Below are 15535 nucleotides of genomic sequence, written 5' to 3' on the forward strand. Positions count from 1 at the left end.
TACATTGAGCATCGGCCACCAAATTCAAGTAAAACACAAACAACTGATTCCACGTTCAGTGAAAGGTGCAAGGTTCGTGTGATATCAATATCAAACATAGCATCGATCTTAAAAAAACATACGCTCGGGCTCTGAAGGGAATCTCAGTAAATTGATAAAAGATAGGTTGAAGTCAGTTTGTACTTTTGCTATAATTTGTTGAATCAAAACGGTTGTCTCCAAGGATCACTAGAATGAATATTTATTTTGTAAAAAGGTATAGATATTGCGCTAACATAGGTTTTACCGGTACACGATTCTAAAGAGAAGTCTTCGCATCTGCTCGAAGAAATAGAGATATATATGTATGAACTAACACGAGGATGGAGAGAGATGTAGATGTATGAACTAACACGAGGACGAAGAGAGATGTAGATGTAAGAACGAACAAGAGGACGGAGAGAGATGTAGATGTAAGAACTAACGCGAGGGCACAGAGAGATATAGATGTATGAGCTAACACGAGGACGGAGAGATGTAGATGTATGAACTAACACGAGGACGGAAAGAGATATAGATGTATGAACTAACACGAGGACGGAGAGATATAGATGTATGAACTAAGGCGAGGACGGAGAGAGATATAGATGTATGAACTAACACGAGGGCACAGAGAGACATAGATGTATGATCTAATGCGAGGGCACAGAGAGATATAGATGTATGAACTAACACGAGGACGGAGAGAGATATTGATGTATGAACTAACAAGAGAACGGAGAGATATAGATGTATGAGCTAACACGAGGACGGAGAGATATAGATGTATGAGCTAACACGAGGGTACAGAGAGATATAGATGTATGAGCTAACACGAGGGTACAGAGAGATGTAGATGTATGAGCTAACGCGAGGGCACAGAGAGATATAGATGTATGAACTAACACGAGGACGGAGAGAGATATAGATGTATGAACTAACACGAGGACGGAGAGATATAGATGTATGAGCTAACGCGAGGGTACAGAGAGATGTAGATGTATGAACTAACACGAGGACGGAGAGAGATATAGATGTATGAGCTAACGCGAGGGCACAGAGAGATATAGATGTATGTAGATGTATGAACTAACAAGAGAACGGAGAGGAGAGCGACATTCATACTCAATCCAGAGTAGAGAGATATGTATACTCCACTTGAGAGGGGTGGGGGCATTAATACTCAAATGAGGGCAGAGAGAAATATTTATATTTATTTAAGATTACACGATGACGACAAAACTTTCGATATAATAAAACGAGGGCTTTGAGTGAAATTGATATATTTATCACCTAATTCGCCTGTTATTCAGTGACAACGTACATGTAACATTTTTACGTATATGTCTCTAGCAAAATATACACTGTTATAACATGAGGAATGACGTTACGTCATGAATCGAATATGGCGTTGCAACATGGCTGCCCCGTGTGATTCACTCCCCGATAAAACTTGTCCAAACGTGAATTTTCTGAGTTGTGTGATCATAATCATAATTTATTTCCATTCCAAACGAGATTTTATGAAAACTTGTCTCAAAGTTTCAATTTTTATTTATAAAAGTAAACTTCCAAGACTCGTGACATAAAATCCCATAATGAAATGGAAAATTCCTTTTGGACCCTATATTTACACTAGGCCGGAGAGATATCTATGCTTAACTAGGAATGAGAGAAATTTTCATACTTACAAGATGGTGGAGAGAGATCTATGAATTTCTCGCCGTACTTGTCATGGAGTTTACGACGTCTAAAGGAATTTTCTATCGACTGACGTGTCCGGGGCACTCTGACGTCCATACAACAGCACACCACTATAACTATAGACACTTGATCAAGTCAGTCACTTCAAGATATCCATGTACATATTGTACAGAGATCAGATGTGTGAAAATTGATAATACAAAATTATTGACCTGTTTCTAGGTGTATACTAGGATTTACAAACCCAAGACGGTAATAGCTCTCGAGGCAGGATATGTCAGCGTTTGTGTTTTTGTCTCGCTGCGACGATCTATCCAGAGCGAGGCTATGGTGATGCTAAACGTTTTCCTTAAAAGTCCAAGTCTTGGTTTTGCCAAACTTGATAAAGAGTGATATTACGTAATGAATAATTCAATATCAAACAGATCTTAATTAGTAGAAGATTTTTAAAATGGCATTTTTTTTTTTTTTTAAAAAACCACTCCAGAAAGTACGTTTAGGCAAAACAAGTAGTGTTAAAAGAAGGTAGAGCTTTATTATATGTTATTCAGTAAAATTGTTTTAAAATGGTTCCAGGTCACATTCTTCAATGAGTTATTGAGAATCGAATTGCCTCCGAAAAACATTGTTTTCGATTTGAAGGATTTCTTCTGCTCGACGATATAACGGCGTTCTTTATTGGCTAATAACTCAGCGTAATATTGTGCAAAAACATATACGCATATATATATGCATGTGTGTGTGTGTGTCTATTTATCATGTTTGATCAAATAGTCCAGCATACTGATTTTCTTTCATTAATATCTAACTTATTACAAATCATAAAACATCATTATTGGCAACGAATGAAATATCTTAAAATAATACTTCATTTCAATACAATGGTAGTAAAGCATGACTAAGGATCAAATTTTACCTATTAGTAAAATGACAAGGAGTCCTATCCCTGTCACGTGCCATATCTTGAATGGGCCAATCACAATCGTCTCTATATTCAAGTGCGGAGGTGTTGAAGTGGAGAAATCGTCATATCCGGTCCATTCAGCGGTGGTCTGTTGATGTATAAATTTAAGCAAATCGAATACTTTTGCTTGCTAAGTGAGACTTAAGGGTAATTTGAGGACGATGTAGCACGTGTAATTTGCTTAAATGATATCAGTTACAGGTTCGTTTAGTGAAGTACACAGAAACTCTCATAAATGTTGTACATTCGAATGCTCACTGCTGGATTGAATTGATCCAATATGTGTTCAGTTCTCTCAGTTTTCACGATTACGTTTCTGCGGTATTACTTGTTTTTTGTAACTATTTTGTATTTTAATTTGGTTGATTAGTGTGTTAATTGTAGCTTATGTGATTATACACTTCTCCTCTTATACTTCGTTTCAAGTTGGATCGAGGGTGGTGCAACAGATTTGAAGCATTTCCTAGCTTCTATAAAACTATGCATTATTGTAGAAAGCAGTTGACAAAATGGTAGTCACATGACTCTGTCACGGCTTGTTCGAAGTACTCTCTTCATTCGTGGCAAACCATGCCAACAAATACGACAAAATTCAATAAATATACTTACCGTACCGAGAGTTGTCATTTATTAATTATCACTGAGGACAAAACTGCTTATTACTGTCGTGAGAATGGTTACTGTCCAACGTCGTGAGAATGGCTACTGACCAGCGTCGTGAGAATGGTTACTGTCCAACGTCGTGAGAATGGCTACTGACCAGCGTCGTGAGAATGGCTACTGACCAACGTCGTGAGAACGGCTACTGACCAACGTCGTGAGAATGGTTACTGTCCAACGTCGTGAGAATGGTTACTGTCCAACGTCGTGAGAATGGCTACTGACCAGCGTCGTGAGAATGGCTACTGACCAACGTCGTGAGAACGGCTACTGACCAACGTCGTGAGAATGGCTACTGACCAGCGTCGTGAGAATGGCTACTGACCAACGTCGTGAGAATGGCTATTGACCAGCGTCGTGAGAATGGCTACTGACCAACCTCGTGAGAATGGCTACTGACCAACGTCGTGAGAATGGTTACTGACCAGCGTCGTGAGAATGGCTACTGACCAACGTCGTGAGAATGGTTACGGACCACTTATTGTACTTAAAATGTACACTGACTACCGTCACTGATAGTCCTTAGACTGGTTAATGGTCACTCTCGCGAGAATATATAGTAACCGCCCAACGTCTTATTGAACAGCTTTCGGCCTACAAGTCTTTTGTCCAAGGTAAAATGAATTTTCCCATGGTTGTATTCCATTTCAATAACTTTATCGACTCAAGAGCGAATCGCGTGTTGTACTTCCTAGAGTTTTATTTATCGACGCTAAACCATTCACAGAAACAAACCAATATCGATCATATCGACAATCTCTTTTATGTAAAACTATACAAGTGTGAACTCCAGCATCATCAAGCCATGTAAAGTATCTGACGTAACGCGAAATCAAATATCAATAAATTGATTAGTCCGGTATTTCAGACCTCGGACCAGTCGTTTGTTTGATACTGTACACAGTGTCAACCCCATTACAGTAACGTTGTTCAAAATAAGTTTTAAACGTACTTTTTATTAATATTGATTTTAAAGAATTATAAAAGGGTTTGTGACTTTTTTATAAGCAACTGGCTTGATCATTTTGTCAATACGGTTAAATAAGGGACCCTCTTCAATTCGGTGACAAATTACCCTGTCATTACTCTGAAATTTAATGACAAATTACTCTTTCTTTTAACCAAGTTGTCATTTACGTCATTTTGCTTGGGTGACAGTCACCTCTCGTTGACCACAACACTGGACGACTGTCACTAGAGCAACTCCTTAATAAGAAAAGGAAGATACGGAGAAGACCAAATGCGAGTTTAATGAAAGAATATTTGGTATGAAGTAGACGAATGTGTGATATTGTAGTACCGTTGATACGGTTTCTTTTCATGGTGTATTCTATAAAACAAAATTTATCATAGACCTGGAAGTGAAGGTGTCGTACGCGAAAGTGACAGTGAGAGTTACCGACTTAACAGAAGATATAGAAGTCTTCATAAACAACAAAAACCAGTAATGATTTATTATACTCGGAAACGAAATCCAGGGAAATCGGAATTATTTCTGTTAATTTCAATGAAATAAATAGTATGTTGATTTTGTCCGTAGATATCTGTTACAGAGATGTAAGAATTACCTCCCTTACAAAACAACATCGAGAGCCGTAAATCCGCCAGGAATGAGATTTCTTCCCATATGAAAAACATCTATGTTTTTTCCCAGTTTCTAGGTGTTGTTGTGTATTTTTGGGCTTTTTGGGATATATTGTTCCGTCCTATTATTATAATATAAATTATCATATTGTATTTATCCTATTCAACCCTTCCCACGGCTCATACTGTCTTTCATTCGACATATGTAGTGATATCAGGTGATAACTCATTTGTAGACATTACCAATGTATAGATACGAAACCGGATATAGATGTTATGGGTAGTGGAAACTGGAGGACACATGAGGACAGGAGGTACGTGTATCCAATGTAGTCGGTACTTTGCACGTGTGTTTCTAAGGAATCCTTCTACCGATAAACAGTCAACAATTATCGTTCACGGCATATAAAGCGATGCACTGGGGGAACTGGTGGTATGGATATCCGACTATTCCGGCGAACGGTTCGTAAGAGGAAGAGCAAGACGTTTACACGAAACTTCTATAGGGAAATACATTTATCCGTGATCCTACTGGAGTTGTAGCAATATTTACTGGTTTTTATAAACATCTTTATGTTGACAGTATAGCGTATGACTGCGTGTATTGTATTTATTTTTACATGAGAATGGTAAAAAATATCTGTTGTAGTGTATTTATTTAACATAAGAATGGTATACCATATCTGTTGTAGTGTATTTATTTAACATAAGAATGGTATACCATATCTGTTGTAGTGTGTTTATTTAACATAAGAATGGTATACCATATCTGTTGTAGTGTGTTTATTTAACATAAGAATGGTATACCATATCTGTTGTAGTGTGTTTATTTAACATAAGAATGGTATACCATATCTGTTGTAGTGTGTTTATTTAACATAAGAATGGTATACCATATATGTTGTAGTGTATTTATTTTACATAAGAATGGTATACCATATCTGTTGTAGTGTGTTTATTTAACATAAGAATGGTATACCATATCTGTTGTAGTGTGTTTATTTTACATAAGAATGGTATACCATATCTGTTGTAGTGTATTTATTTTACATAAGAATGGTATACCATATCTGTTGTAGTGTATTTATTTAACATAAGAATGGTATACCATATCTGTTGTAGTGTATTTATTTTACATAAGAATGGTATACCATATCTGTTGTAGTGTGTTTATTTTACATAAGAATGGTATACCATATCTGTTGTAGTGTGTTTATTTTACATAAGAATGGTATACCATATCTGTTGTAGTGTGTTTATTTAACATAAGAATGGTATACCATATCTGTTGTAGTGTATTTATTTTATATAAGAATGGTATATCATATCTGTTGTAGTGTATTTATTTACATAAGAATGGTATATCATATCTGTTGTAGTGTATTTATTTTACATAAGAATGGTATACCATATCTGTTGTAGTGTATTTATTTGATATAAGAATGGTATATCATATATCTGTTGTAGTGTATTTATTTTATATAAGAATGGTATACCATATCTGTTGTAGTGTATTTATTTTTACATAAGAATGGTATATCATATCTGTTGTAGTGTATTTATTTTATATAAGAATGGTATATCATAGCTGTTGTATACCATAGTGTTTATAAGAATGGTATATCATATCTGTTGTAGTGTATTTATTTGATATAAGAATAGTATATCATATATCTGTTGTAGTGTATTTATTTTATATAAGAATGGTATATCATATCTGTTGTAGTGTATTTATTTTTATATAAGAATGGTATATCATATCTATTGTAGTGTATTTATTTTATATAAGAATGTTATATCATATCTGTTGTAGTGTATTTATTTAACATAAGAATGGTATACCATATCCATTGTAGTGTATTTATTTTATATAAGAATGGTATATCATATCTGTTGTAGTGTATTTATTTTATATAAGAATGGTATAACATATCTGTTGTAGGGTATTTATTTTATATTAGAATGGTATATCATATCTGTTGTAGTGTATTTATTTTATATAAGAATGGTATACCATATCTGTTGTGGTATTTACATAAGAATGGTATACCATATCTGTTGTAGTGTATTTATTTTATATAAGAATGGTATACCATATCTGTTGTAGTGTATTTATTTTATATAAGAATGGTATACCATATCTGTTCTAGTGTTTACATAAGAATGGTATATCATATCTGTTTTAGTGTATTTATTTTATATAAGAATAGTATATCATATATCTGTTGTAGTGTATTTATTTTATATAAGAATGGTATATCATATCTGTTGTAGTGTATTTATTTAACATAAGAATGGTATACCATATCCATTGTAGTGTATTTATTTAACATAAGAATGGTATATCATATCTGTTGTAGTGTATTTATTTTATATAAGAATGGTATATCATATCTGTTGTAGTGTATCTATTTTATATAAGAATGGTGGTATACCATATCTGTTGTAGTGTATTTATTTTACATGAGAATGGTATATCATATCTGTTGTAGTGTATTTATTTCATATAAGAATAGTATACCATATCTGTTGTAGTGTATTTATTTTATATAAGAATGGTATATCATATCTGTTGTGGTGTTTACATAAGAATGGTATATCATATCTGTTGTAGTGTATTTATTTAACATAAGAATGGTATATCATATCTGTTGTAGTGTATTTATTTTTACATAAGAATGGTATACCATATATGTTGTAGTGTATTTATTTTACATAAGAATGGTATACCATATCTGTTGTAGTGTATTTATTTTATATAAGAATGGTATATCATAGCTGTTGTAGTGTTTACATAAGAATGGTATATCATATATGTTGTAGTGTATTTATTTGATATAAGAATAGTATATCATATATCTGTTGTAGTGTATTTATTTTATATAAGAATGGTATATCATATCTGTTGTAGTGTATTTATTTAACATAAGAATGGTATACCATATCCATTGTAGTGTATTTATTTAACATAAGAATGGTATACCATATCTGTTGTAGTGTATTTATTTAACATAAGAATGGTATACCATATCTGTTGTAGTGTATTTATTTTATATAAGAATGGTATACCATATCTGTTGTAGTGTATTTATTTTATATAAGAATGGTATATCATATCTGTTGTAGTGTATTTATTTTATATAAGAATGGTATACCATATCTGTTGTGGTATTTACATAAGAATGGTATACCATATCTGTTGTAGTGTATTTATTTTATATGAGAATGGTATATCATATCTGTTGTGGTGTTTACATAAGAATGGTATACCATATCTATTGTAGTGTATTTATTTTACATAAGAATGGTATACCATATCTGTTGTAGTGTATTTATTTTATATAAGAATGGTATATCATATCTGTTGTTGTGTTTACATAAGAATGGTATATCATATCTGTTGTGGTGTTTACATAAGAATGGTATATCATATCTGTTGTAGTGTATTTATTTAACATAAGAATGGTATATCATATCTGTTGTAGTGTATTTATTTTTACATAAGAATGGTATACCATATCTGTTGTAGTGTATTTATTTTATATAAGAATGGTATACCATATCTGTTGTAGTGTATTTATTTTATATAAGAATGGTATATCATATCTGTTGTAGTGTATTTATTTTATATAAGAATGGTATACCATATCTGTTGTGGTATTTACATAAGAATGGTATACCATATCTGTTGTAGTGTATTTATTTTATATGAGAATGGTTTATCATATCTGTTGTGGTGTTTACATAAGAATGGTATACCATATCTATTGTAGTGTATTTATTTTACATAAGAATGGTATACCATATCTGTTGTAGTGTATTTATTTTATATAAGAATGGTATATCATATCTGTTGTTGTGTTTACATAAGAATGGTATATCATATCTGTTGTAGTGTATTTATTTTTACATAAGAATGGTATACCATATCTTTTGTAGTGTATTTATTTTACATAAGAATGGTATATCATATCTGTTGTAGTGTATTTATTTTTACATAAGAATGGTATATCATATCTATTGTAGTGTATTTATTTTATATACGAATGGTATATCATATCTGTTGTAGTGTATTTATTTTACATAAGAATGGTATACCATATCCATTGTAGTGTATTTATTTAACATTAGAATGGTCTATCATATCTGTTGTAGTGTATTTATTTTATATAAGAATGGTATATCATATCTGTTGTAGTGTATTTATTTTATATAAGAATGGTATATCATATCTGTTGTAGTGTATTTATTTTATATAAGAATGGTATATCATATCTGTTGTAGTGTATTTATTTTATATAAGAATGGTATACCATATCTGTTGTGGTATTTACATAAGAATGGTATACCATATCTGTTGTAGTGTATTTATTTTATATAAGAATGGTATATCATATATCTGTATTTATTTTATATAAGAATGGTATATCATATCTGTTGTAGTGTATTTATTTAACATAAGAATGGTATACCATATCCATTGTAGTGTATTTATTTAACATAAGAATGGTATACCATATCTGTTGTAGTGTATTTATTTAACATAAGAATGGTATACCATATCTGTTGTAGTGTATTTATTTAACATAAGAATGGTATACCATATCTGTTGTAGTGTATTTATTTTATATAAGAATGGTATACCATATCTGTTCTAGTGTTTACATAAGAATGGTATATCATATCTGTTTTAGTGATACTATTTTTCCCAGCATACTTTTTAAGTTGATAACCGTGGAAGTCTCATTATATAATCTTTGTTATCGGTGTTATTTCTTGATTCTATATAATTTTTCGCACGTTCTGATAATGCAGTAGGCTATTGATTGACAACTAAAAAGAAGGTATCTTTCTTACATACTGGTCATGGAGTACTTTCTAGCCAGTTGAAGTTTTCAGTTGAAGTACATCTACAAAATTATTTATCCTTTGCAAAATTTAACAATATTTAATTTCCGGTTTCCTTTAGGAGAACACTCAGTGGAATGTTTTCTAACCGTACCTTACCAAGCACACCAGATTTCAAATTCAATACATGTGACTGACAGACATAAACATCTCGGACTGACATTTGGTAGTGACTGTAAATGGAATGCCCATATCGAAAACATAATAAACTCTGCATCTAAGCAATTAGCAATATTACGTAAACTCAAGTATATTCTTTCGAGACGAAATTTAAAGAAACTTTACTATCATCAGACCTCTCCTGGAATATGCTTCAGAAGTATGGGACAATAGCGGTGCAACAAACGAAGACAGATTGGAAAGAGTGCAGCTCCAGGCGGCCAGGATTGTCACAGGACTACCACTTTACACTAAATTAGACATTTATTCAGAAACAGGCTGGGTCACACTAAAACAACGACGCTACGAAAAAAACTTACACTATTTTACCGATGCAAAAACAATCTAACACCGTCATTTCTTAACAACCTAATACCCAATCAACCAGTTGAACCACGATATCAAACACGAAACCACGACAATATCTACATTCCAAGATACAGACTTCAATCCATGAACACCTCATTTATACCACATTCTTGCAAACTTTGGAACAAACTACAACCAGACACAAGGAACTCGGACACTCTGAAATCTTTCAAATCGGCAAAACACTCACCCACAACCATACCGTCATCCTTTAGAACGCACGGAAAACGTCACATAAACACACTTCACTGTCGACTCCGCAACAGAGAAAGTACATTTAACTACGATCTTTACCGAGCAAACTTACACATAGAACCCTCATGTTCATGTGGTAGTCCCTGTGAGGATGCTGACCACTTCTTGCTGCACTGTCCGAACTTTGACCCCCTGAGGAACCTCATGCTTTACGAAATCCAAGTAGTTGATATGCACCTTGCCCCCAGTCTTGACTTACTACTATATGGCTCTCCCGATATTGACAATTTAAAAAATATAGGAGTATGCAACGCTGTACAGCAATATATTGAGCGATCTGATAGATTCGGGTAAATTTCATACTAGTGGGAACCATGTATATATACATTGTACTATATGTTAATCATGCACTTTGATTTGTATATTTATATGCCATCACGTGTTGTTTTCTTAATGTACATTTAACTATAAAGAGAAGACCTCGTAAGTTGAAATAACTTGTGTCTAATCCTTTTGCTCTTACACTTGACAATAAACTATGTTTAAACTAAGTGAAATTAATATGGTCTGAAACATATTACAATAAACCAGGGTATGTGATCACCCTTATTTCTTACCCAAGGGAAATAACTCGCTTTGGCTAACCAAGTATATTAATACACTGTCTATTCGCTGTGTCCAATGAAATCGCCAGTAAAACGCTGTCCAACTTACGACCAGCATGCATAGTAAGATGTTTGTGTAGTCATTCTTTAAAAGGTATTACAGAAAACACGTATTGTTTGTTTTAGTATTCATTTTAAATTTCCTGAAAGAACTTTGACCAGAACGTTAGTCGTAACACTTGTACAATATTTACAACACTTTATACGATGGAGTAGAATCATCTAGGTGATGTACATGACAGTGTTGATCACGGTTCAACCTTGCCAGTGAATATTTTATCATCAATAGTTTTCTGTGTATAACATCCATAGCTTTGTTTTTCTGTCTGTTTAGTTGAAGTTTTTTTTTTATCTTTGTCACGACTTCGTTATTTATCTCGGTGGATCAAATATCGTTATAACGGATTTTTCTGATTTAATTACGAATGTATCAAACTTTGTAGTCCTCCCATCCAAAAGCATAGATTAAATAAGCCTGGTGAAATCAACATTTGGTAACAGTAGCGCATGAAAATATCGATAATTTGTCAGATTAATGAAATAAACGTTATCGGACCAAGTCTCCGGAAACAAGTTAACATATCTTAGCCACCACTCTTTCCATTAACTTGACATTATTCGAATTTATTTTCGGTTTCAAATAAATCCCATATATTTGTGTACTTTAATCAAGTGTTTCAGACTTTGCGTCTCTGTATCTATCATTAGACTGAGAGGAATATCGTGCGGATATTTACAATCGATCTCTAACCTATATAGAATCATTCAGAATCAAACATGGTTTATTTGTTCTCATCAAAAAATCGATTTCGATTGACAAATAAACATCTCAGTGAACAGAATTCCTGCGATGTTTTACATTCAATTTGTCTATCTGTCGAACTTAATACTTGTTTGTATGTGTAGTTGTCTAACTTATGGCCGTGATGATTAGAGATAAACTTGTGAGGAGTCACGGCTTCCTGCACTTCATGGAAACAAGTAAAACATTTTCTTAGTCATTACTGCAAGTTACACGAGCAACCGTGCGCCCCCAGTCAACGAACGACTGACAGAAATGTGGTGGTGTTGCTAACTCATTTTGTTAAGTATTAGCTAGTCCTTTTCTGGATATATATATATTCTTGTCCCTAAAACGTGCTCTGTCCCTTGTAAGGTAGTTCCTCACTAGTCCCTCAGGAGGTATATTCTTGTCCCTAAAACTTTCCCTGTCCCTTGTAAGGTAGTCCCTCACTTGTCCCTCACGAGGTATATTCTTGTCCCTAAGCAGTTCTCTGTCCTTTGTAAGGTAGTTCCTCACTAGTCCCTCACCAGGTATATTCTTGTCCCTAAAACGTTCCCTGTCCCTTGTAATGTAGTTCCTCACTAGTCCCTCACGAGGTATATTCTTGTCCCTGAGAAGTTCTCTGTCCGTTGTAAGGTAGTCCCTCACTAGTCCCTCACGAGGTGTATTCTTGTCCCTAAAACGTTCCCTGTCCCTTGTAAGGTAGTTCCTCACTAGTCCCTCACGAGGTGTATTCTTGTCCCTAAAACGTTCCCTGTCCCTTGTAAGGTAGTTCCTCACTAGTCCCTCACGAGGTATATTCTTGTCCCTAAGCAGTTCTCTGTCCTTTCTAAGGTAGTTCCTCACTAGTCCCTCACCAGGTATATTCTTGTCCCTAAAACGTTCCCTGTCCCTTGTAAGGTAGTTCCTCACTAGTCCCTCACGAGGTGTATTCTTGTCCCTGAAACGTTCCCTGTCCCTTGTAAGGTAGTTCCTCACTAGTCCCTCACGAGGTGGTTTCTTGTCCCTGAAAAGTTCCCTGTCCCTTGTAAGGTAGTTCCTCACTAGTCCCTCACGAGGTATATTCTTATCCCTGAGAAGTTCCCTGTCCCTTGTAAGGTAGTTCCTCACTAGTCCCTCACGAGGTGTATTCTTATCCCTGAGAAGTTCACTGTCCCTTTTAAGGTAGTTCCTCACTAGTCCCTCACGAGGTGTATTCTTGTCCCTAAAACGTTCCCTGTCCCTTGTAATGTAGTTCCTCACTAGTCCCTCACGAGGTATATTCTTGTCCCTGAGAAGTTCTCTGTCCGTTGTAAGGTAGTCCCTCACTAGTCCCTCACGAGGTGTATTCTTGTCCCTAAAACGTTCCCTGTCCCTTGTAAGGTAGTTCCTCACTAGTCCCTCACGAGGTGTATTCTTGTCCCTAAAACGTTCCCTGTCCCTTGTAAGGTAGTTCCTCACTAGTCCCTCACCAGGTATGTTCTTGTCCCTAAAACGTTCCCTGTCCCTTGTAATGTAGTTCCTCACTAGTCCCTCACGAGGTATATTCTTGTCCCTGAGAAGTTCTCTGTCCGTTGTAAGGTAGTCCCTCACTAGTCCCTCACGAGGTGTATTCTTGTCCCTAAAACGTTCCCTGTCCCTTGTAAGGTAGTTCCTCACTAGTCCCTCACGAGGTGTATTCTTGTCCCTAAAACGTTCCCTGTCCCTTGTAAGGTAGTTCCTCACTAGTCCCTCACGAGGTATATTCTTGTCCCTAAGCAGTTCTCTGTCCTTTGTAAGGTAGTTCCTCACTAGTCCCTCACCAGGTATATTCTTGTCCCTAAAACGTTCCCTGTCCCTTGTAAGGTAGTTCCTCACTAGTCCCTCACCAGGTATATTCTTGTCCCTAAAACGTTCCCTGTCCCTTGTAAGGTAGTTCCTCACTAGTCCCTCACGAGGTGTATTCTTGTCCCTGAAACGTTCCCTGTCCCTTGTAAGGTAGTTCCTCACTAGTCCCTCACGAGGTGGTTTCTTGTCCCTGAAAAGTTCCCTGTCCCTTGTAAGGTAGTTCCTCACTAGTCCCTCACGAGGTGTATTCTTGTCCCTGAGAAGTTCTCTGTCCGTTGTAAGGTAGTCCCTCACTAGTCCCTCACCAGGAATATTCATGTCCTTCGCGAAGAACCACATCCCTGATTAGGTAAACACTAACTGGTCCCTCACTAAATTTTTGTCCCTTATGAAGTAGCATATCCCTTCTTTGGTACATACTCAGCAGTCAATCTTAAGACAAATTCTTGCTTCTCACTAAGTATGTACCTTGCCCTCCGTTTTACAATATTTTAACTTGAATTTCATTTTAAAAAGTAGCCGTCTGAATGGACAAACAGATGCTTAATTAAAACAATTTCATTACATTATTTAATTATTTTCCTGACAATCCCCCAGTGCCGTCTTACATATTGTTTTAGCAAGTTGAAAAGATATTTCGTATCAATCGACTTCTTAAAGTTCGGAAATGTGCCAGAATTTAATGCAGGTTACACCAAACGTTGTAAGCTAATTTGTGTCTTCTTGTTGTTATGTAAGTTGTCAATATTCCGGTATTTGACCGATTTTGATGCGGTTTTCAACCTTGTTGATTTTGGATCACATAGAACAATAATACACTAATTCTGTTTTCGTTCCGGTACACTTAAACTGAATTTGTATTGACCGTAATGATCAGAGCGTATCGTCCCAATCCGATCAAAAATGGATCTATTACACAAAATTATACAACTTAATTGTCGTTATGTGAATTCTCATGTCCATCCATTTTCATGTTTATCAGTAATTTTTTCGAGATTTTTTTGTCAGAAACAAAATAATGAATAAAACCACCTATAATTTGCATCGTTTTGAAAGCATTCTAGTATACGTATGTCGAGGTATTGATAAAATATAAAACAAAACGAGCTCAGCGAAACGAAATGGACTCCGTTTACTTCAGTAACGTTTCGTTTCTGCTTCGTTTCCACATTTTGCAATATTGAAAATGTACGTTTGCGTCAAATCATGTTAAAAACTGAGATGTAAGGCGCGTATTTTAGGACAATTCTATGTTTTGAATCACGAAATAGCTATTCCATAACTGGTGAATTTCATAACCAATAAATCCGTCGGATTAAGCAGTATTTTAACTTTTTACCGAAACTTTTCCTTACGGATCCAGGGTTCGATTCTTCTGATACAATGCATGTATTTTATCACTTCGGATTTATAAAATACAGCATTATTTCCCTAGATTACAGACTTCTGCACACGTCATCAACTTCGGTTTAGTCATATGTGTTTCCTTCCTGAAATAATGCTGGTCTCTCACACGTTTTCTTCCCAGCACATGAAAACTGTCCGTTCATCTAAACGATGAAGGAATATTTCAAATTGGAATACAATCTTAGGAATGTCATGACTTTGTGTTAATGTCCTGTCAACAGATATAGGGTTATTTAAAGATATACTAGAAATGTCCTATATCTAGACGTGTTACACGATATCGAAAAATCGGGGAAAGCAGTAAACACAATA

At 34.9% G+C, this 15535-nt stretch overlaps 1 protein-coding gene across 1 annotated transcript; it reads right to left on the reverse strand.

Moving 5' to 3' along the window:
• Nucleotides 1-12310: 12310 nt before the first annotated feature.
• On the reverse strand, nucleotides 12311-14155 carry LOC132543030 (RNA-binding protein 25-like). Its single transcript, XM_060206487.1, has one exon. The coding sequence runs from the start codon at nucleotides 14153-14155 to the stop codon at nucleotides 12311-12313; it is 1845 nt and encodes a 614-aa protein (XP_060062470.1).
• Between the last annotated feature and the right edge of the window lie 1380 nt (nucleotides 14156-15535).

Source organism: Ylistrum balloti, unplaced genomic scaffold (genome assembly GCF_031769215.1).
Source record: "Ylistrum balloti isolate Yb309-2 unplaced genomic scaffold, AGI_CSIRO_Ybal_v1 Utg369736, whole genome shotgun sequence".
Taxonomy (NCBI): domain Eukaryota; kingdom Metazoa; phylum Mollusca; class Bivalvia; order Pectinida; family Pectinidae; genus Ylistrum; species Ylistrum balloti.

Excerpts from the sequence above, each read along its gene's own strand:
- LOC132543030 (XM_060206487.1), bottom strand. The coding sequence starts at position 14,155 with ATGTGGTTCTTCGCGAAGGACATGAATATTCCTGGTGAGGGACTAGTG.